The sequence below is a fragment of the Eleginops maclovinus genome, chromosome 23, assembly GCF_036324505.1.
Source record: "Eleginops maclovinus isolate JMC-PN-2008 ecotype Puerto Natales chromosome 23, JC_Emac_rtc_rv5, whole genome shotgun sequence".
Classification (NCBI taxonomy): Eukaryota; Metazoa; Chordata; class Actinopteri; order Perciformes; family Eleginopidae; genus Eleginops; species Eleginops maclovinus.
This window is the reverse complement of record NC_086371.1, coordinates 7,976,096-7,999,994: the sequence shown is the minus strand read 5'-3', so window position 1 is coordinate 7,999,994 and position 23,899 is coordinate 7,976,096. Positions and strand designations below refer to the sequence as shown.

Here is a 23,899-nt window from a genome sequence, read left to right as displayed (position 1 = left end):
ATATAGACTAATGATTTAAAAGATGAATCCTGTTATGTAATGAAAACAACTCATAAACAATCAAAAATAAAATCCTGGACAGTTACTGGATCACAACAATGGAAACACGCAGTTATAGGAAGACATATATGTCAGTTAGTTTCTCAAAACAAGCTTAGCAGAAGATCAAATCCATGGGGTCTAATTCTATTTAACAGTTTTCTTTATATCCCTCTTCAGCACATCACTCTCCCGTCATGAATCTGCTCTAATGTGGACCCCTCATCACATTTTCCAAAAATAGGACTCATAAAACACATTATGCATGCAACTACAAAGAAGAAAGCAATAACAATGCCGGCCCTGCTAGCTGTACAGTAAATCAAATTGTGTTTTCATTCTCACTGCAGTTGAAATGCAAATCACACCAGTGACAGCATTTGTACAGCAGCAGCACCACTGCAGTTGCCTGGGAGAACTGCAGTGTTACAGACATACAGTCGTCTGCTACGTATGTTGCTCTGCCTACATAACGCTGACTGTCCTGCTTATGTGCATTTGTTTTTTATAGAGTGATTCCTTAGTGTTTCAAGCCAAACTCGTTGCATATTTTCATACCATATGACACTCTTAATTTTAAAGGTAAGGATGGGTCAAAATCAAAGCTTCTAACCAAACATATTTACTGTTTAAAGGATTAGGAAAAAGGTATTATGTTTCTTTGTGTCTGAACAGTGCAGTATGCTGGAAGGCATATCTGTGTTTTAACATGTCTTTGAAAGAAGATATCCAGTATCTTAAGATTTAGGTATGTCCATGAACATGGTTTTCCTGTTTTTAAAATCCTAAATAAAACTGTTGGTCTTATTCTTAATAGCCAAATAAAACAAAAACAGAGGATGAGATTGTGTTACATAGGAACCCAACATTCACCACATCCAAAAATAAGAAATGAACACCTGAACATCTATGCCTCCTCCTGCGCCTGGTAGAGACACATCTCTCCCAAAGATGTTCTTTCTTTCCCCCACTCCTCCTAATTCAACATCAGCTTGCCACCACGGGGATTTGGCTCTCGTAGCTCCCACGGTTGCTAAGCAACAGTGACAAGAAGCCTGCCTCTTCGGCTGTGTGTGTGTGTGTGTGTGTGTGTGTGTGTGTGTGTGTGTGTGTGTGTGTGTGTGTGTGTGTGTGTGTGTGTGTGTGTGTGTGTGTGTGTGTGTGTGTGTGTGTGTGTGAGCTGGTTTTTGTGTTTTACAGCAGATCCAGTCCAAACAATGACTCATTCAACCAGCTGTAACAATTTCCACCATTGTCAATATGTGTGTCAATTTCAATCAGCACCAGTGTTTTTATCAGTTTATGTATTTGTATCCTTATCAGAGTGAACTCTTTGTTTTAAGTTGATATTCCCTTTGGACACCATTGTTCCCCGATAACCTATTACAGTCTAAATAGACATGTGGGATGTGATTAAAATGCATAAAAGATCAAGGACAAATGAAAATGTCAACACGACTTTATAATCAAGTCCTTTAAAAGAATATTTGTCAAGGCTCAAAATGAGTCATGTTATTGATAACAATAAAAACTGCAAGTTTTATTCCAAATGGGTTTTTTAAACTCAGCTTTTGGTCTGCAATCAAGCTTAAACAATAACCACTTTACGAATAGTGTCTTGAAACGCCATAAAAGGGCTGTTATTCTAAGTAAACCGTAACAGTATAGAATAGACTATAAGAAATCCTAACTAAAGAAAATGGAGGACAATGGTTTAAAAGTGAACAATAGAGGATAAAGTACTAATTTCTTTCCAATGGTACTGAAAATGGCAAATGTAAAATCTCTCCCATATGTATCCTTGATGCTACAGTACTTAATAACTTTGAAGTAATTCACCACCCTAAAGTAAAAATCACTACAAAAACAGCTTGATTCATAAATACATTGTATATCATGGACATTAGTTTGGATTGTATCCTCAACACAGCATTGAAATATGCCCTAAGCTAAAACATGAAGATGTACTAAAACTATATCTTATTCTAAGTGTTCTTAGACTCAATAATGGCTTTCACATTCTCAAAATGTTAAAAATAGTGTTCACCATACCTGTGGCTGTAAACAATATGTAGTTCAGTTTTTTAACCTATAGCTTTTCAGGGTAAATTGAATCTCCTACTTGGGTTGGATAATTCTGTTATTTGTATCATAAATCAGTTTCCCTGCTCTAAGGACTGATCAGACGTATAGCTGGCAGTTGCAGCCACCCATTTTGCAGCTGCATCATTCATTTCTTGCCTAGAGGAGAGAAGGATTTGGCAGCGTGACATTTTGCTGTAATTGAATTGCACTCTGCCCCCTTGTGGACGTCGATCTGCAGTCAGGGAGGGCGAGCTGGTTAGATAGCCAACTAATGAACAAATGGTGTGTCACTCCAGAGTCCTTTTACCTAAACCACAATCACATGAGTTGATTAATGTGTGCAGCTCTTGTCAAACCTGCTCAAAGACAAATTTCATGCTCTATAAGAGCTAAGAGTTGCATTAAAATAGTATTTTATACCATTTTCTCTCAGGCCCTAGCTGTGAAGATCAGTATAATTGTGTCTTATTAAAGCCATATTTAAAATTGTACTGCAAATCAGTCAAATTATAAAGTTTACATACCAATCATGCTGGCAATATGTGAATACATCTGTTTATTCAATCTGCACAAAATTAAAACCATTCATCACCCTGCTCTGTTTGACTTCCTCCACTCAGTCACAGTTGAGGCAGTGAACTGCAGTGAAATTAAAAAGTGTTAAATTATTAATCTTTTCAAATTGCTTTTTTAATAGCAGTCGAGGTGACTGGCGAGGTTACATTAGGACTACTGATGAGTAAGGCAGAGAGATAAGCTCTTCAGTTTGAATATACTATCAACAAGCTCAGTGGGCTCTTGTATAAATGTGCTAAAGTGAGATAAAATGGCTGCTTGACTCGACATGATGTGAGTGTGTTTAACTGAATTCTAGATAAGCATGTCCACTCCTTTCTTCATAGGAGGTCAAACAACATGGTGAGCATGTTGTTTTCAATATCTTCATTCATCTACTGATATTTCACTGTAGTTGTATCCATGTGTAGTATCTTCCTGGAAAAAAGATGAAGAAGAGGTTTTTAGATTCAAGTAAAAGTTCAAGTGTATGGGAAAGGGTTGATCGAGTAACTGCTCCTCCTTGATATTTGAAATAAAACTAATTAAAATGAAAATGATATGCAAAGACCATGACTGAGTTATTCCAATTATAAGAACAGTATGTTCAACTGGCAGGCAGAGAAACATAAGCAGCTTTATCCAGGCACTGACTGCCAAATTCAAAATGTAGAATCTGTAATCCATCGAGCCCTGTGTAATATAATATAATATAACACTTTGTACAGTGTCAGTATTTAGTATTTTGAATTCGAAGCATTTTGAAAGAAGCATTTGACACTAAAACTCTCCACTAAAACACAAACTGCTTGTGTTTCCACTTCAGCATGACTGGAAAATAAAGAATTGTAAAGAAGCTTTATCTGCTTTTTATGTAACTGTCCAGATTTAGTCTTTAAGGCAGGGCTGCAGATTTTACAAAAACATTGTATTGATTTTGTCTTAAATGTTAGTAAAATCCCACAGAAAATCACAGATATAAATGAAATCACCTTTTACCAACTGAGCCCAAGCTAATGCAGACCAGTGGGACAAGCATTAAACAGCACAGAAATCTCCAATAAGAAATGACCAAAACCAGCCAAGTAGTCGAACTTGGGCAGCAGCTGTTTTTCATCTCATAATGTCTGTGTGTTCCTGTAATTACCCTCCGTCTGCCTCATCACTAACAGTAAGGGGACAATTCTGAAATGTACTTTTCCAAGCTTTTTCAGATGAGAGTTAAAGACTAAAAGACATCATTCAAATTAAAAAGAAAGAAAAACAACTCAATAAAATAAAGATAAGATAAAACATAAGAAAATGTATTTTGCCACCATGAGCACCTCAGACAGCAGTAACATAATCGCCCTCACCAATAACACTTGGAACCATAGCCAGACTTTAAATACTACTAAATTCTCAGGCTGTAACTAAATCTTGGTTGGACACATCACACATTTCCCAGATGGATTTTCTGTAATGATCAGCACGATGTGACATGAAAAGGTGGTGATATGCTGTGGGTATGTGAATGTGTGTTCGGTGTGTGGATCCTACCTCAGGGGCCAAACTGCAGCACTCAAACAGAGTGGTGCTGTCACCGCTATAAGCTGACGTGTCACATCTCCAGGGAGCTGCTTCATCACCTGTAACAAATAAAAAACGGTCCGAGGCGTCTCTGTGGACACGCTGCTGTTTTGTGTCAGTGTGACATATTATATGGTCTGGTTTTTCTTTGCTCTGAGGATGCCAAGTGAACACCTGCACTCCCGCTCTGGGTGTAACACAGTTAGCAGTAAAAGAATATACCTTACGTCATGTGTTAGGAAGATGTCACCTTACATTTTGCTTTCCTTTAAAACTTTTCTTTACTTACATAAAGAAATGAAGAGCCTGTAGAATCTGAAATTAAGCAGACACATTCATTTGTATTGGTACAGTTATTTCTTCTCTTACTACCTTATCATTCATTCTGTACTGTAATCATAGGTAAGCCTATCCTTCCTCTTTCCTTCTCTGTGTCCTATTCAGATAGCATACTCAAATTAATCACTTTTTAAAGAATCCCATAAGTTATATCTAAATATTTCTTTTAAGTTCAAACAAAACTACAACCAAGATTGCTAAGTTCTTTGTGAGACTGTGGACTAAAGATGTTCTTTCAGAAAAATGCTAATTTTAGAATGCTAACATACTCAAAATGACAATGCTTACATGCTGATCTCTGTATAATGTATGAAGTATAATGTTCACTAAAACTCAACCACATTTTAAGATCAAAGGGTTAGCTAAACTGGTAGCTAACACGCAAACTAGGTTATATACCAGTGTTAGCATGCTATATTTAGCTAATTAGCACTGCTTGGCCAATAAATCAGGATATCAATAAAGCGATAACGATTCATTGTCAGAAAACTAAGACATTTCTGTAGACCTATTGAATTTCATAACCAGCATTAAATGGGCCTAGTTGTTGAGATATTTTAGTCTAAAAAGAGCAGACCAGATGACATAACTTGTGAAGAAGTTGAAAGTAGGTGTTTTCAGCAGTCTCTCAACCAAATTGTTATTTATTTTTTAAATATTTAATATGTTGTAGGAAATAACCATATTTGGTGCAGTGAATCATGAAATGAAGCTGTTGTTGCCTCACAGCTTTGGCTGTTATCTTGTCAGAAGAGATAGAAATGTTTATTTGTTTGATTAAAGCACACAAAGTCAGGCCATTAAAAGTCTTCTGTCAAAGCTTTGGTGAAAACTTTGTAAACTGTGATGAATAATTTAAAGTGAACTATCATTTTACTTGAGCTTAGCTTGCTAGGTTGCCATGGTAGAGACGCATGTATTATTTACTGGCAGTGTGAGTCGGACTGTAAGGCAGCTTATAGGCTCCCAGTCATTTTTAGATCTGTTCAAACTGTGAGGATTAAACGTAGTTGTAATCCATGAGGACCAAACTGACCTAAGTGTCTACCTCCGAATGAGAAGTGAGGAGATACACTGCAATGTTCTGGAGGACCAGGTAATGTGGCAGAGGGTTGGCAATGGAGGGGTCGATGCCGATGGCTGGACAGGAGAAGCCACAGAAGCGGGTGAGGTTCCGCGTGGCTTCGGGGAACAGCGGCCGGGTGCTGAAGGAGATGTTCAAGGATGAGGGTCCTTCAGACTCCCTGGATTCAGACTGCACCAGCAGCTCTGATGCAGATCGAGCCAGCACCCCATCTACAAGTGAAGACACACACCTGTATGGACACCTGGGCTCTGAACTGGACGACAGTGAGTGTGAGCCTGATGAACTGCTCAGGTACGCAGGGGCCACAAAGGATTGGATGTTCACCACCAAGAGGGTCAACATACTCAGTAAAAATGGGACTGTAAGAGGGGTCAAGCACAAAGTCATCGCGGGACAGACACTATTTGAAAACCTCCCCAGTACCAACAGTGTAAGTACATCATACAGGGCATAGTTTTATCTGATTACCTCCGTCTATCAGGGACATGTTTTTGGTTTGATGTGTTTGTTTGTCAATGGGATAACAGAAAAATATTGAACATATTTTCATGAAACTTAGTGGAATACTGTAGAATTTGCCAAGGACCAAGAGCCCATGACATTTTGGAGTAGATCCAAATCATGGGCCAGATAACACAAATTATTTTTCACTGGCTAACATTGCGAGATAGGGCATATGCCCTTTGTGGAGCTCTGCATTCTCCGGGTGCCCTTTCATTGGTTTAATACAATCTGTATAACACAGTTCCCATCAGTGTCATCTCTCGCCTTTAGTCTAGTTACAGGTAGGAGCCTTATGACTGGGAGAAAAGCTTCAATAGAGGACAAGGTCACAGAGTAATTAAAGATTAATGATGCATTTCGTAAGTGTTTCAAGAGAAACTAATCAGGTTAATGAATTCTCTGCACTTTCTAGTAACCCAGCAGGAAGAAGTGTTTGTTATTCTGAGGTACTCTTTGGCTTGTGTCCAGATGCAAATGGTGATGGTGAGGGTCATATCGAAGAAGCCATTTCTCTCAGCAAAGTGGTATTAGGTGAACAAACACCAACACTTTTAATTCGATTGAGCTTCTCATAGTGTTTCTTTTTGGGAGAAGTGTACATGCTTATCACAGTCTGATCTGATCCCAAAGGAACATCAGGTGGCTTACAAGTTGCATTATCAACATTAATGTTAAAAGCACTAGTGCAGTGCCTGTTACAAACATGCTATTGCTGTTTTCAGTTTCACTTCACTTGACACTGCATTTTATTCGGTCCTGAGTAATACACCTGCCATGACATAAAAGCATCGCTAAACAATGCTTAGGTATACTGTATGCGTCATTTGGGTGAAGATAGCTTACGTTCAGTAAGATATCAGTGACTCATGTTCACTTGCAGCCTTCCTGTCAGCGGTATAAGTTGAAAGTGGTCCCTTGTCAATACACGGATGAATGGACTTCCTGCTCTAATTTCAGCTATTTGCATGTCTTTATACATTGCATTGATCTGTTTGAATAAATGGTATCTAAAGGCTGTATATATACTATATAACATTTGTTATAGTAATGGAGGTGATAACCTTCAAACACACAACTGCCCAAACACAAGGTCTGGGAAGGGATTTGGTTACCAAATGTGGTTGAATGCTTGCTTCACCTTAATAATCTGTTTGTCATTTGAAAGCAAAAAGCCTCTCAATACCTTCGAATGTAAAGCTTTTAGAGATCCCTGTAGTTAATTTGAACCTTATGTATGAAAAATATATAATAAAATGAATTATGTTACTTAATTCATGACTGTTACGTTTTCTTAGGTTGAGTTAGCTCTTGAATTCGGGCGGATAGTGATTTACACTACGAGTTTCCGTGTGGTGAGGACAACCTTTGAGCGCTGCGAGCTGGTCCGGAAGATCTTCCAGAACCACAGGGTGAGGTTTGTGGAGAAGAACATCGCCCTGGACTTCGAGTACGGGAAGGAGCTGGAGGAGCGGTGCAAACGTGTGGGAGAGCCTCCTTCATTACCAGTCGTGTTCATCGACGGACACTACCTTGGGGTCAGGTCTTATTCTCAATTATTTCTCATAATATCTGACGTCAATAAATCATACATCCACACAGCGAGTTAAATAAATATTGAATTATGCTTCCCAGGGTGCTGAGAAAATACTAGGCATGAACGAATCAGGAGAGCTTCAAGATCTTCTGACCAAAATTGAGGTTGGTTATTACAGTGTTTGCATTGTGAATTATTAATTGTAGTAAAACAGATGATATTCTTGTGAATCAGGTTGTGTCACCCCTTAATTTGACTCACACTCACTCTCTCAGTTTGATTAATTATTTTTGTCATTTATAGCACAGGTCATTATTAAACATAAGGTAATTATAGTCATAATAAATGATGCTTTGTGTTTGCCCATAGTTACTGAAATGAACACAATGCAAACAGCAGCAGTCATTTCCCTATCACCAGTTGTGCTGTAAATACAACATGTGCAAACTGCAATGTAAAAGATGCATACACATCAATAAATTATCATCAATAATGGAGGGTGTGTTATTGATTTAGCCTCAACACATTTGTTCAAACACACCGGTGCAGAACACATCGCTCGGTGGTACAAAAGCGGTGTATAAACTATTTATGTGTCTCCCTGAGCTGCAGCAAATTCTGTTTCACAAATACTGGCCTTCTCTCAGGCCTTGCTTGTAATTTGGACCCAATGAAAGCCTTCATAAGTGAATACAAAGCAGTGTTATGACATTTAAGTCATGCACTTCAGTCACTGCAGGCTATTTAAAAAAGCAGCTGTGAAAGGTCATGCATAAACTCATCACTCTAGAACTGCCCTGCAACATTCTGTGTTTATATCTGTTATACGCCTGGGGACACCACAAAGTCTTAACATTTTGAAAATGAAGTTGTGTTTAAAAGAGTAGCTACACCTTTTGGGTAAATACACCATCCGGTTGAGAATAAAATGAGAAGATTAATATGACTCATATGAAGCTTATTTTGAAGCAGAATTGTTTGTATTAATATTGACCTGATATGTTAAATAGATGTCACAGGAAGCAGCAAATTTGTCCATTTTCAGACAGGTTTTGACACTGCTGTTCTTCTTTTCACTAAATTGGAGATATCTTCTACTCAGAATTACTGAGGAAGACAGGAACAGTTATTCTGACCTGGTCACTCATAGTTATGGTCCTAATGATAAAGTAAGTACAAGATATGTGCCAGACTATTTCTTGGTTAGGGGCAGTGACTTTCTGGAGTGCGGGATGTGTTTGTCCAAGAGATAGCCTGGCACATTACTTCCAGTTTAACCACAACTTGTAATTTTTACACTTTTGTTTTTGTATGGATTAAACATATAAGATATAAAGTCTGCATAAAGACCAGGCTAGCTGTTTCCTTGTTTCTAGTCTTTATGCAAAGCTAATGTTATGTGGTGGTGTAGACTACTGATCTTCTCACATAACTCTGAACAGGTGTATTATAAATAGGAGTGTTTCCCAAATATTAGAATATCCCTTTAAAGGTTTATAAATATTTATTAGTAGCAAATTCGTTCATTCATACCAAAATGTCAGCAAGAAATCACCTTACTTTTTTACAAGGAATGTTTCAGTTGTCAGGTTTAAATGTTGGACATCTTATCTGGATTGTACATTTTGGTCTATGTTTTTTTCTAGAGGGTTCAGCAGCCCCAGACGTGCCAGACCTGCGGGGGCTTCGCCTTCATCCCGTGCCCAATGTGCCATGGCAGTAAGATGTCCGTGTTTCGCAACTGCTTCACGGATTCCTTCAAAGCCCTCAAGTGCACTTCCTGCAACGAGAACGGCCTGCAGCCCTGCGTGAGCTGCAGCCACTGAGGATGTACAGTGCCTGACCCAAAATCCTGACTCCTCTCTCTGGGAACTTCAACTGGACTGTAAAACACAGGCAGTGAAATTAAACACGGCAGGACCCTTCTTCCATGGCCATCGATTGTAAAGAAAAATAATTTGTAATAAAATCTTTGAAATTGTGGATCTGGTGTTGTTTGTATGTCAACTTTCTAAAATTCACACAAGGCAATTCTTTTTTAAAGGTCTTCCTTGAGATTATTGTAAATTTCTCAAAGAACAGTGTGCTTAGCAGTCTGTATGTCTGTCCACCAAGGAGCCATGAACTAGTTTCACCTTTGGTAAGCTTCTTATTGAATTAGTGACGAGGCTCCTTCTTTAACAATGCTCCCATTACTGATCCCATATCAGACAGAGCTGAGGATATTGGAGACACAGGACAGAGAGGGAAAGTGAAAGGCTCAACTTGCAGCCAGTAGAGGGCATGAAACTGAACCTTTGCTCTAAGTAGAGGACCAACCCTTAATCAATCTCTATATTAAACCTTAAAAATGTAATATAGTCTTAGGTGTACCAAATAAATAGAAAAACCGGTCGTCTATCGGAAAGTAAGAAAAACCCACTAAAATTCAAATAAATCCAGGGAATCAAACAGATTTGACTCTTTTTTATTGTACATTATATTGCATTGTGTTAGATTAGACCTCAATCAATTAAAGAACAAATATATATCAGTAAACAGTTTTATAATCAATAAGTTGTTTTTGTCACCATTAAGCAGAAATGCCAGCACAGCCTTTAAAGCGGAAGGATTTGCTGATTTCCTTTGTCTGTTTTTTGAAGTCTCTTCTTTGTGATAGGCAACTGAATATCTCCATCTGTTGGTTGTGCAAAAACAAGACAAGACATTTGAAAATGTCAAATTTGGCTTCATGAATTTGTAATACACCGGGCAACAAATCCATAATGAAAATGGTAATCAGTTTCAGTCATAAAAAAGATATGCCTCGAGAGTCTATGGTCTTTGTTTTGTTCAGCAAAACAGAATTATTATTTTTCCATACATGGTGAGAAAAGAACCAAGCAATTGTGAACCTTCATTGTTTTGAAATTAGCTTCTCCAAAATCAAAAAAGGAAAAGGGGGATGCTTAGCTCTGGCTCCAATGCAATGGTAATACTGTAGAGTTAAAACGTGTTAATCCAATGCAATGTGACTAATTGGTTCAATAATGTATTGGCTGCAAAGGGATTTAGGTTTGCATTGAATAATTCAACCCAAGGAGAACTAAATGTGCTCCAGTTCTTCCAAACCGTAAACAAAGCAATGCATTTCAGTTTAACACGACATTACCATGACAATTTAAAACAAGGGACTTTTGTCAACATTTCTCACATGCAATCCTGGCCGTTTAGTGTTTTTAACGGATGATGTCATGTGGTGGCTTCCATCCAAAGGGTCAGAGAAACGCAGTTCAGCTCTCTATGCTGTCATAGCCCTGTACAATGCTGCTTGAACATGATTACACAAGGCAGCACTGTAAAGAGGCTAAAAGCGTAGAGCAGTGTGATGATAACGATGATCATCCGCCGCTACGAAGACCTTTCCCCCTGCCATCAAACACTGGTCGCTCTAGATGCTCCTGCACCTGTGAATGAAACAGCAACAAAAGCGATTATTTCAGAAAGAAATAAAAGGGAAACACAAACGGTGCGTAAAAAAGGCTTGATGATTTTTTTTCTGAATTGGTAATGTGAGATGGACACTGCTGCACAAAATCTCGTTTCTTTAATTCAATTCCGCACCGAAGAGTAATGGGGTTTGGGATTTTGTAACCGCAGGCTTGTGGTGATGGAGGGGAGGTTGCGTGAAAATATGAGACCCCAACTGTGCGGGTTTACTGCGCCCCCTTCTGTGGGCTGCTGGAGACGAAGACAACAGGGAAAAAAACCCTCTAGCATGCATCGAAAATTAATTTTAAAAAATTACACATTTTCGTAAAAATCCAACACAAAATAAAGCAATGTATAACAGTGAAAGTGACAATGTGATGCGCGGAAGGATTGAGGATGTGTTTGCTGATCTCCAGGCGCGTCCCCAGGCATGTTTCCTTTATATTGATGAGCCAAATCAGCCTGCTTTTTTAGAATTTAAATCAACGAGCAGAAGCGATGCTTTTCTTTATCTGAGGTGGGGGAGACATGAAAGGAAACGAGATGGGCACTGGCACAAGTGACTTGGGAATGGTATGACGAGACATGACACTGATATGCTCGCAACACCCAAAATGTTAAGACAACATTCAATGGTGTAAAAACCTGCAATGGTGTTTGTCCGCATTGTCTTCGCTCTCCGGGATCGGTGAAAAAAAATATTTCAGTCGAGTAGTCTATAGCGTGGGTCCAGCCGCGATGCTGTGCGTAATGTTTTGAACGGTCGGTCAATGCGCAGACTGGTTGGAAATGACTGTTTTTATTGACGTCAGCGTACAGGCTAGTGCTCCCCCCTTCTCTCCTCCCTACAACTGCAGCATCTAATGGACTTGGGTTTACATTCCAGTCAACCATCTGAGCTTAAACAGGAGATAGGCCTCCAATCCAAAAGCAAATAAAAACAACTTTGTGCTGTTCCAGAAGATCATCGATGCATCCAAAAGGCATTTATTGGGGTAATAATCTTGGTATGGTCTCCTACAAGACCTGCAACATCTTGATAACCAGCAAACATGTAAATGAAATCTGACCACTTGACAGAAAAGGAAAGCAAAATAATTTAATAAATTATTACAAATTTATTCCAACTCCTTCAGCAACATGTTTACAACCGACGGGAAATATTACACTATTAACACCTTCAAAAATATATATCCACCCTCCCAGCAGAGCTCTCCAGGCCCGACCTCCTGAAGAAGAGGAGCATGTTTAAACAGCAGGTGTTCCCGGGCTGTGACCGGCGGAAGTAAATGCAGAATGAAAAGCAAAAAGCAAAGTCACTGTATGTAGCAAACACATTATTCAGCAGTAACACCAAGTAAGAGATAGTTCACTTGATCATTTGATACAAACTGTACCGGGGTGTCGTTATGAATTATTAAAAACCTGTTTGAGACGGGGCTGGCCCAATCATTTTTCAATATGGATATCTTATTTACACTTGTGCATCCCTCCATCACTTCATCTTTGGAGCAGTACTAATGGCCACCTGCTGATCAGCCAGACCTCATGAGAACATCAACGTTAAGAGCTGGCAGAGAGTAATGAAGTGTAAGAGAGAGGTGCCACTGCCTTTAATGTCATTTCCTGGCTTGGAACTATGTTCACACGTTCAATTTGACATTATATAAAGATCATCATGTCCAATAAATGGATAATTGATACATTTGTTAGTCAGACTCTCAAATTGTCTTCATAATATTGCAGGAATACATTGATTTGAAGTGATACACCCTGTTTTCTATTTGTTTGCAAAAGCTAATGCTTAATAAGTGCTACTGTATTTAACTTCAATTCACTCTAGCGTATAATAAAAGGAAGTCTTTCTCACCCCTTTTAATTTGTATGTTCCTCGGTGTAATAGCAGATACAATCTAGTCATCACAAACTCTCTTCATTGTAGAACCTGCAGCGGCACTGTGCTGTTTTCAGTTCTGCAGTTTTTACATTAAAAGAAAATTGACATCTAATATTGTCTAGAGGTTAAATAAATCTTGTTTGAATATGTATCTCAGATTTCCTTTTGTACTAATTAAGGAAACACTAGCACTGTAGTTCAAGCGTCACAACATAGTGAAGTTCAAGTCTAGTAAATGATACTGGTCCTGTTCCTTGATATACTTTTCTGTTTTCAACCACAATCCAAACACATTCACACAGGAATGTGAGTTCAATCAAACAACCAGAAGATTATGTGAACTGCAACACAGTTTTAAATGTATCTTTAAAGTCAAGGAGACCAATGACAGTTCTTAGTCCTCAGCCAGAAACACTCACACTCAGATGTGAAGGTGCCTCTCTGGCAGGATGAATTCTCAGCTAATGGAAGTTCAAGCATCACAAAGAAAGCAAAATAATGTCCCAATCACTGTCCTCAGGTAAGGTTGTGGTCTGTTCTACAGTAAGACTTGAGTTGTACAGAGACGGAGGTTTGTTCTTGGTGGTCAGGATTGGAGGCAAATAGTGAAGGCAGACAGGACCCTCCTTTCAAGTTATCCTCTTCTTGTTACAGCACGATGTTCCTCAGCAAACACCCGCCAGCTATTATAGGATCTCCAAATCTACATGACGGACCTCCGGGTTACGTTGCTGCAGAGGAACAAAGCCAGGTTACATGCAAATCCTTAATTGTATTTGCTGTGCAGATACAGTTCAATACATAAAGGAATATCATGCTGAAATGGTAAAAATAGGAGTTCCTTTATTTATTTATTCTTTTTATGATAACATTTTTATAATTATAGTACCTTGAGTTCTTTCTCCAAGCGGTCCACCTCGGCTCCCAGGGTGTCAATGATGTTCTCCCCGTGTTTCAGCATGAAGCTCTCCAGCTCCTCGGGGGTCTTCACCAGCTGAATTTCCTGCAGAAAGAAAGGAAATAGAGATAAAAGGTAAGCTTTATATATGAATATTCAAGTCTTGCAAATGATTTCAAGAGTGAAGTTCAGGTTTGACAAGATTCCTGTTGCAAAAAAATTAGAACTGCTTTAGCCGGACTGAAGAGGGTCATTTATGAATTCACCATTCAGTTTGTGGGAACAAATGTGTTAAAAGTCACCGTCTAAGCTGCATTGTGAGGCCTTTTTTGGTCAAACAGTCAAAGTGGTACATAAAAATGTATAGTTTGGAGACAAATACATTTTGTTCACTCTGTAAAGACTCCTTAATGTGATGTTGGCATCAAAGACGTGATCATTGCCTTTGATTAATAGTAGGCAATAACAGTGATAAAAAAGGTAGAGATCAACATTTAAAGTTTTAAACTCACACTCAACATATGTATTTCAATGGAAGTATAAAAATAATAAACAACTTACATTAAGGATCATGTCAATGTCTTGTTTTTCCAGATAAGACCGTGTCACCACTCGGCCATCAAAGTCAACTTCAGCCTTGAAGCGGACTTTGCTCAGCCCCAGATCAGTGGCCTTCACATCGTGGATGGCCCTGCTCGTAAGAAAATATGCATATCAGGAAATATTCAGGTTTGGTAGGTAGACAAACAATCATTCTCTAACATGGTCAAGGAAAATAAAACATTACTTGGTACTTTTAGAGGATTAGAAAATCATATACTGCAGATTTAACACCACACTGTTTAACGTCTCAAAGTGAAGTTTGTTAATCGCATGCTGTGAAAGCGGCATTACCCAGAATCACTTTGATCTGCTCCGTGCACAGGTCTAAAGACGGTTACATGTAAACACCAGTAAATCTATTTTAAGCCTGAGTGTTGTCCATCGACATCAGTGTGAGCGCCGCAGTGTGTCTGTTCGCTGACCTGACTGCAGGGTCGTTCTCCAGGAACTCGGTAAGCTTCTGCACACGGTCGGGCTGGATGGAGCGACCCAGCAGAGCCTCTGTGTTTGTGTAGATGAGGAAGGCTGAGACGGTGCCCAGCAAGGTGCCCACACCCAGAGAGCCCAGACTGTCGTAGTAAGGGTTACCTGCAGAGGACAGGGGAGAAGATATAGAACGAAAAGAGTGAACATTAAATAAATCTGGGTCATTGCCACGTTAGCGACCACAGTAAGGAAACATGAGAAAAAGTTTATTCACGACTATTTTTCTTGCATGAATTAATAATCAATTTAGTAAAGATGTCTCGATGTTTCTACCTGTGAGTGAGGTGAGCCCCATGCAGCTGGCGGCCATGATGACTCCTAACACAGCAGCAGCATCCTCCAGCAGCACCACATTAGTGCTGGGGTCTCGACTCTGCATTACTGCACACACAAACAACACAGTCAACATCAGCCATATCCTCAACAGCCAGATTTATTCTTTCAGGGACTGGCATTGATTGAAATGATGTTAAAAGTCTGTTTCCTCGTTTCTTCTGACTGAGCGTTTTTTCTTCATAACGTGCTAATTAACTCTGCCTGAATGATACTGTCTCTGAAGTCACAAAAAAATACTCATTGACACCTGGGACCTTCTCTCGCTCCCTCTATGTGTCCTATCTCTGTGAGAAGACTTTTGCTTTTGTTTGTTTGATTAGCCTGTCCTCATAATGGTGGAGAGGAAGTTGTGTGTCTCACTCCCCCTCCTCCCTTCTCCCTGAGGGTTTATGCCCTTTTTTCTCTGTTAATAATATTAGGAACGTGTTTGAAGCATGGGTGTAAGGCCTGTTAAGTCATGTATGCTGAACATATCGTAAAGCCGTTGAAAGGGTTGATGTGATATTGGGCTATATAGGTTGAATCGACTTGGCTGTTTGCCTGACCTCTCATCTGACCAGATCAAAACAAAGCCATGAGCCATTCTTATGTTTGAGGCTAACACTTTTGCATCATGTGCGTTCAGTTAGAAATCATACTCTCCCTGATCAATAATGTGAAAATGGCGTCCAATGCAACAATTAATAGCAAAAATATTTGAGTATTACATACCATATTCATAAAAAGATACTCCATGTATCCCGGCGCTCCTCTTTATCTCATTGATGGCCACTAGTAACGTGGCTGGAAGGAGAAAATACAAAGAGATGTTAGAGTACAGAATCTTTTTATGTCAAACTGTCATCAATGATGTAGAAGCTTATTAAAATACCTCCTTCAGACACCAGAGAGCCGGCCAAAATACAGTAGGCCTGTAACACAGAAACACCATTTGTTGGGTCATTATCATTGTGATGCCCCTGTGGGTTTATCTGGAGAGGGTGTGGCTGTGGGATGTCTAACTTTGATTGCAGTAACTCAGGGCACCTGGCCCCGGTGCCCTGTAGCTACTTAAAGTCTCCCTGCCACACTAACTCTCTTCTCTGCTCCTCTCTGCTCTTTCCTGCAGGCACCAGGTTTTGGTTTGGTATACTGTTACTTTAGTTGTTCTACTTTGTACATCTCAACACCCTCACACATACACGTCCATGCAACCCTCACACTGCACTTACACTACTGATACCACTGACGTCCACACCTCATCCTTTACTTATTTGTGCACTTCTTTAATTTGACTTACTTTAATAAAAATATCTTTTGTGACCATTGACATGGTGTGTCTCTCCTTTGTGGTGGCCTTTTTTGAGCCAGGTCATAACAATCATGCTTCATGTATCCTGTATTACAGACAACACAACAGACACTCACCCATAACAAAGACTGTATGGGCTGTGGGTGCAGCAGGCCCATGATGCCATGGTACCAGGAGAGGCCCGCTCCCATCATGAAGATGCCCACCCCGCTGATCAGGGAGGCAATGTAGCGCATGTTGGAGAAGCCGTACCTGGAAAAGACGGAGGGTCAACAAAAGGAGGGATGGTTCTTCAATAGATTGAGGTACACTTAATTCTAAATCCGCAAACTTGGACCTTTATTTTGACTCTTTGGTGTCATACTGATCCGTTTTTTTTTTTAAAGTATAGTAAGGTACTTACGGGTGCCCTGCATCTGGGTTGCGGACAGACTGGCTGATCCCCAGGGCGAGCAGAGCCTGGTTGCAGGTGTCGGCCAGAGAGTGGATGGCTTCTGAGAACATGCTGGCTGATCCGGTGTAAACCCAAGCCAGGAGTTTGAAGATGAAGTTCAACCCATTGCTGCAGAGAGAGAAAAAAAGAGTAGATGAAGCACACCAAGGGCAATGAAAGGTTTATTTAGCACAGCCCTGGTTCTCACTGAAGTCGTCTATAGATTTATTGGCTAGATTAAATTTCCATTACTAAACTATTTTGAGTAGTTGAGTGAGTTCAAATGTTTCTGTTTTGAGGCTCCTGAATCACGGTATTTAAACACAATCTGGACCTCTGCTCGACTCTTAACTCACGAGTCCCGTGCTTCCTTGTGCACATAAGTGAAGGAAACGTGCTGCTGTTCATGTGACTGCACATGTCCTCTAACACAATCATCCTAATTCAATTGGCCACAAAATCTCATGTGAGAGAAGGTCCCACGCAGGGCCTCATACAAGATTTCATACTCTTAAATCTTTGCTAGCAAGTGTCCAACCTGTTCAGTAGAGGATATTCATGTGTATTAAAGCCATTATGCAATATCCCCACTTAGTGTATAAAGTCACGTAGTTCAGGGTGAGGGTATTTGAACTTACATGCAAATAGCCACCATGACTACCTTTCCTGGTCCTTGTAGGAAATGCGCCCTCGGTCCTGATCGAGGCTTTGTTGAACAAAGAAAAAGAAAAAGGGACATTAGGCAACAATCATTAATAATATATATTTATATAATATAAATAGTTTATATACACATAACTCGGAATACTGAAACACTTTTGCAGTTTATGTTATGTCATGAAAGATACTGTGGGAATACACGTGATTAAACAAAGCTAGCAGAGTATATTATATCAATAGACACGATGACATCACTTTATCTTTCACATATAAAACACTATGTGGAGAATTTATTATATTGTCAAAAGAAAAGCGCTCACCTTAGTGTTTCCCCAAAAGTCTTTGTATTCCTTCAACAGCTGCTGATTCCGAAAAATATCTGCTTGTTGTCAGCAATAAGAGACACAAATTAGCCAATTATGTCCAATAATTCATACATCGAAATCTTAACAACAGTATTAAAACAATCAGGTTATACAAATATGGACACATTCTCCATATTGAGCTTTGTTTTAACATTACAGAAATGGTTCAACAGTTTGGGAAACACGCTTATTTGCTTTCTGGCAGCAAGTAAGAGGGAAAATAAACAGCACTTTTTATTGTACAGTATAGGGCGACAGCCAGTAGCCCCTTAGTTTAGCTGAGCATAAAGACTAGAAACAGGGGAACACAGTTAGCTTGGCTCTGTCTATAATAGCATGTGCCTAATTATCATGTTATACCCAATTTAATTATTCAGTACATCAAACCAAATGGTAAATACAATTCTTTATTTTATTGAAGGTTTTATGTCGGACTAATTCCTGGCCACGCACAGCAGCTTGATGGAGCAGAATGCCTAGAAAAGGGTCAGGGCCAAGAAATAGTTCAGCACATAACCCCAGAGTAAACTGTAGAATTATTTTATTATTTCACTGGGTTTTGATTTGGAAGTTTGAAGGAGATATTACTTTTAAATTGTAAAAAAAGAGATGTGCTTGTTTGATTATATTTAGTTAAATTTAGTGAACTCAGACCAAGTATTTACCCCTTGTTTTTCAGTCTTTGTGCTAAGCTAAGGTAAACTGCTGTATAGAACGAGAAAGTGGTTTCGATCTTCTCATCAAACTCTCTGCCGGAAAGAAAATGTTGAACTTCTGCTTACAAAATCATTAATACATTTCCAAAGACATGATGCCAGCAAAACCAAACACCTACTCTCTTGGTACTCTCTCTCCACTTCTTTCCTGAGATTTTTCTCTCGGGCTAGAGCTTCATGGCTCCCCCACACCTCCAGAGCTCTAACAGGGAGAAACAGAGAGAAATAAATGCATCAACAAAAGTCATAGAGAACCTTTGAATGCAAATGACCGTGCAAGGATTTGTTAAAGTGATCTGGTGTTTGTATTCTTTATATTTCAGAAGTGCTTAGTACTAACTTGGCCTCCACGTCTGAGCGCAGAAACACAGTGAAAGCCTCGGTGTCGTCATGGGGGCTGCGTCTTCTGATCTTCCGGAGCTGTTCCAGATCACTGTCAACATAGAAGGGGGAGGAGGGGAGAAAAAGATTTAGAAGGACCTGAGTTAAATGACGTTAGGCAGTCTTAAATCAGCTAACCACAACAGCAAGCCTGCTTATTAACTCAAAGGAATGTGTGTCTGCCAGCATCTCAGCTAGTATTGAACATGGTTGAACTGACCAGATGAGCATTTCAGAATCAGAAGTACTTCATTTATCCCAAACAGGGACATTTTTGCGTTGCAACAGCAAAATACAAAGAGAAGCAAAACAAATACACATAATTAGAACTCAAAAAAATAAAGTTAAAATAAAAATGAATGAAAATGAAATAAACAAATGTACAAAAAGGCAATAATAATAATAACAACAATAACATAGTGTAAATGTACAATATTAAATGTGAAGGAGTGCATGTTAAGTCCAGTTTACAGAGAGGCTATGGAGCAGTGAGTTGTCTGCCAGCCAGAGGGGAATCATTGTACAGTTATTGCAGTGGGCAGGAATGTTCTCCTGTACCTGTCCTTGTGACAGCGGCGCTGGAGCAGTCTGTGAGAGAAGGAGCTCTGCTGTCTGTCCAGCTGCAGGTGGAGAGGGTGGGTGGGGTTATCCATGATGGACAACAGTTTGTTCAGGGTCCTCCTCTCCACCACAGCCTCAAAAGGGTCCAGTTTTATGCCGATGACCGAACTAGCTTTCCTGATCTGTTTATTGATTCTGCTGGTGTCACCAGCTCTGATGCTGCCCCCCCAGCAGACGGCAGCAAAGAAGAGTGCACTGGCAACAACAGACTGGTAGAAAATCTCCAACATCTTGCTGCACATGTTAAAGGATCTCAGCTTCCTCATGAAATAGAGTCGGCTCATCCCTTTCTTGTAAACAGCGTCAGTGTTGGCTCTCCAGTTCAGTCCATTGTCGAGGTGCACTCCAAGGTACTTGTAATCCTCCACCACAGCCACATCCTCACCCAGAATGCACAGGGGCAGTGAAGACGTCCTCTTCTTCCTGAAGTCAATGACCATCTCTCTGGTCTTGGCCACATTCAGGAGCAGATGATTTTCCCCCGTCCACTCCACAAAATCCTCCAATCCTGTACTCCTCCTCCCGTCCATCCCTTATACACCCTACCACTGCAGAGTCATCCGAAAATGTCAGCAGGTGGCATGACTCTGAGTTGTATTGAAAGTCAGTGGTGTATAAGGTGAACAGGAAAAGAGACAGCACAGTCCCCTGAGGAGCTCCTGTACTACCAACCACCACATCAGACAGTACACTGCCCAGCCGGACATACTGTGGCCTGTCTGTGAGGTAGTTGGTAATCCAGGAGATGGTGGACGCGTCTACCCTCATAGCCTGCAGCTTGTCACTCAGAAGCCGTGGCTGGATCGTGTTGAATGCAATAGAGAAATCAAAGAAGGTGATTCTCACAGTGCATCCCGATCCATCCAGGTACGAGTGAGCACGCTGCTTTAATACTAGGGCTGCACCAAATCATTTCGTCCAGTATCGAGAATCTGCAGACTTTTGGTGAAATTAAGCGATTTAAAATAACTTTTTATAGACAAAATTAGGCATTTTTAGATCTTATTTTTGTCTGACCAAACCTGCAAATAATCTCATTTAAGGGGCTGGACTCAGAACCCTTTTTTTTTTTCATTAGAAATTGCTTGAAAAATGTTAAAAATATTAATTGATTAAAAGAATAATTGAACTTTTATTCTGTCAAAAAACTTAAGGATCAATTACTGACTGTTTTAGCCCCTTTTAATACTGATAATTCAAATGTGTCACGGTGACAGATCAGTATTGCTGTGTATTCTACAGGAAATGCAGTTAGTTTGAGGAACAGGAGGTACCTTGGTTTGAGGCAGAACTCATTCATGGCTCTGACGGCTGTGATGAAGTTGTTCATTGTGTACTTGGCTCCATATTCCCTTTTCTTCAGGACTGCCCGAACTGCATGTGACAACAGAGGGAAAATATGAAGAGTTTAATCTGCATTCATTTGCCTTTAATCTTGACCAAGCCACCAAACGACACACACGTTACGAAGATAATAACAATAAAAGCTAAATATAGTGTAAGGCAGCAGGTCAGTTTAATGTCAAACATGCACAGAGGTTGTTCATTACCTTTCACCTGAATTGTCTCAGCCTTCGTCAGCCCCTGAGGTGTTGACTCTGTGAAAGAAAGGTTTTTAATGTAACCAAAGACGTTAACCAGTGAGAAACTCTTACAATAGACTTTTCTAAACATCTCAAAATCTTTTATGTCCTTGTGTTGACAGGGCAAGCTGACAACTGCTTTTGAGTAGTTTAAAAAGGGGACAGGGATGCACAATGATATTGGCATGGGATTGGTAACAGCAGATAAAGGCGTTATATTGGCCAGAAATTTTAAAAACGTCCAATATTACCCAAAAATAAATATGGCATGTATTAAGTGTAAGTTCAATTGTTTTCTTATTTGCAGAGGGTAAATTCAGTCACTTTTCCACCACAGAAGGAGGTTCATCTTTCCTACAAAAAGGTTTGGAGAAATATCTGAGCATATCAGTGTAAAAAAAAAAGAGTAAGAAACTACTGAGTCTGGTGCTTTTATAGAAAGTATTAAAAGCTAGTGTACACAACGCAATGACACCAAGGCCAACCATTGACAGACATCCAACATCTAAACACCGCTGTTATATCTTGAAAGTTATTCACCTGTTGAAACTGGGATGGAAGCAGCAGACAGGACCTGCTGTGCTGACGGAGCATCACCTGGCGCAGGTTTTGGGGGATCATCTTTACTGTTGCCAGAGGTAGAGTAGTACTGCACCTTTCCCAGCCCTAGAGAAGCAACACGGCAGTCTGGAAGGCCGAACCACATGTTGTGTATGCCAGCACTCTGCCAACCTGCCAACAGATTGTGTGACAACAGTTTGTTTGATTCAGTGCAATGCATATTAAACTATGGTTCAAAAGAAAGCAGAGCAGTAAGAGCCATAAAGTACATTATGCTTCGGCTAACCTCTAATATCACTCTGATACAGTCCAGAAGAAACATCCATCTAATGTTATTTTTTAAAGCGTTACTATTTAATAAGGGTGTAATTCATGGATCTGTATCAATTCAAGGACCAACTTTCCAGTATCATGAATACAAACATCAATACATATTGATTTCGAGATATACTGTATATTTAGTTACAAATACCTATAGCAAGTATGTGTCCACCTAAAAAACATTTGCACTTAAACATGGCTAATGTGGCACTAGTTAACAATAGGACGTCTACTTTTATTCCTAATATTTTGTCATTCTTACCATGTCTGTAAAAGCCTAGTTATACAATTGTGAAATCATATTTGAGTTGCTTTTGAGAGTAGATACAAATGTAAATGTGTTAAAATGGCATATAATATCTTCCCATATAGACAGTAGTCCCCTAACTAATCTCAAAACAGAAATTGTTGCAGACTTTGAGATTATATATTGTTGACCACTGTTTGGATATAATAATGTGCTGTGAAGATGCATGTGATTTACAGCCTACTGATGAATCTTCCAAACTACCTCACATCTCTCAGATCATTAATATCTACGAACAGTACAAAGTCCAGCAACTGCTTATTCTTTGATATCCCCTATGTACGTACTACTTTATGTAGTATATGTCTTGTTCTCCGATATCTCTTGAAATAAAATAGATATTAATCTCCGGATAGATAAAAGTACAAGTGTACTCACCGTAGCACAGCTGAGGGAGCCTCGGGGAGCGTTGCGACAGGGGCACCCTGTGCTGCATGGACGCCCTGCAGAAGGCATGCCATGGTCGGTGGGCCAGGCTAGGGAACATCCTCGCTGTAGCGGGGCAAGGTACCGAAGTGCTGGAACTTGCTGTGCAGAGAAGAGGATAGCCCGGTCTCCGTTAGGTTAGCATGTCAACTTAACCCAGTTCAAACAGATTAACGCCATGGAGACATGTCAGCACCTGACAATCTGATCAAGCAGTACGGTTAACATATCTACCAACAAACTAAACTATTTACACAGCTGGCATTGGTTTCTGTTTGTCAGTAATAGTCAGTTTGCTCATCAAATATTGCCATTGCCGGCCGGCTAACAGGAACGCAGTTGCAGCGCCACCAACCCCGGCGGTTACAGAGCCAACAACTTGGCTAACCTAACCAGCTAGCATGCTAAGCTAACACTGTTACCCACCATAAGTGCCGTGTAACATTTTATTTACTCAAAAACAACTGAACTTAATGACGAGTATTTTAGGAAGAGGTCATTCAAATGAAGTGCCAATACCTTTTTATTGCGAAGTTTGTTCTGCATGTTCTGTATCCATTTTGAGAATGTATGGTCAAACTGATGATACGCCGCTATGGACGTAAGGTAAGTGCTACAAACACACACACGTGACCTGTGACGAGCCCAGTCCCGTTGTCTTCTCGTGAGAGCGTAATCCGTTTAGGGTTACGTCTACTAGTATCGCGATAGTCTGTATACCGCTGTACAAACAAGGTCATCTAATGTTCACGTCCCTGGTCCCCCCTACTTATCATCTACAAATATATTTAAAGCGTGAATGAAATGTATCCTTTAACAATTTTACTTCAG

General features: G+C 39.9%; 2 protein-coding genes across 3 annotated transcripts; one reads left to right on the top strand and one right to left on the bottom strand.

The window, feature by feature from the left end:
• Nucleotides 1–5,629: 5,629 nt before the first annotated feature.
• Nucleotides 5,630–9,638, top strand: grxcr1a (glutaredoxin and cysteine rich domain containing 1 a). The gene is made up of 4 exons (XM_063876867.1): nucleotides 5,630–6,104; nucleotides 7,474–7,713; nucleotides 7,811–7,876; nucleotides 9,359–9,638. Exons 1-4 carry the CDS (start codon nucleotides 5,706–5,708, stop codon nucleotides 9,536–9,538), a joined length of 885 nt encoding a protein of 294 aa, XP_063732937.1. The 5' UTR covers nucleotides 5,630–5,705; the 3' UTR covers nucleotides 9,539–9,638.
• A 2,630-nt stretch (nucleotides 9,639–12,268) lies between these two features.
• On the bottom strand, nucleotides 12,269–23,725 carry slc30a9 (solute carrier family 30 member 9). Of its 2 annotated transcripts, none has more exons than XM_063876550.1 (18): nucleotides 23,588–23,725; nucleotides 23,021–23,170; nucleotides 21,994–22,185; nucleotides 21,421–21,468; nucleotides 21,145–21,244; nucleotides 19,209–19,301; nucleotides 18,988–19,070; nucleotides 18,108–18,169; nucleotides 17,766–17,833; nucleotides 17,098–17,256; nucleotides 16,811–16,946; nucleotides 16,275–16,314; nucleotides 16,115–16,186; nucleotides 15,341–15,448; nucleotides 15,004–15,169; nucleotides 14,540–14,669; nucleotides 13,970–14,083; nucleotides 12,269–13,811 (listed from the first exon to the last, which is right to left on the bottom strand). In XM_063876550.1, the coding sequence occupies exons 2-18, from the start codon at nucleotides 23,127–23,129 to the stop codon at nucleotides 13,767–13,769; spliced, it is 1,725 nt and encodes a 574-aa protein (XP_063732620.1). In that variant the 5' UTR covers nucleotides 23,130–23,170; nucleotides 23,588–23,725; the 3' UTR covers nucleotides 12,269–13,766. The 2 variants fall into 2 exon arrangements, with proteins under 2 accessions (XP_063732620.1, XP_063732621.1); XM_063876551.1 differs by having other exon boundaries at nucleotides 18,108–18,166.
• Nucleotides 23,726–23,899: the final 174 nt, after the last annotated feature.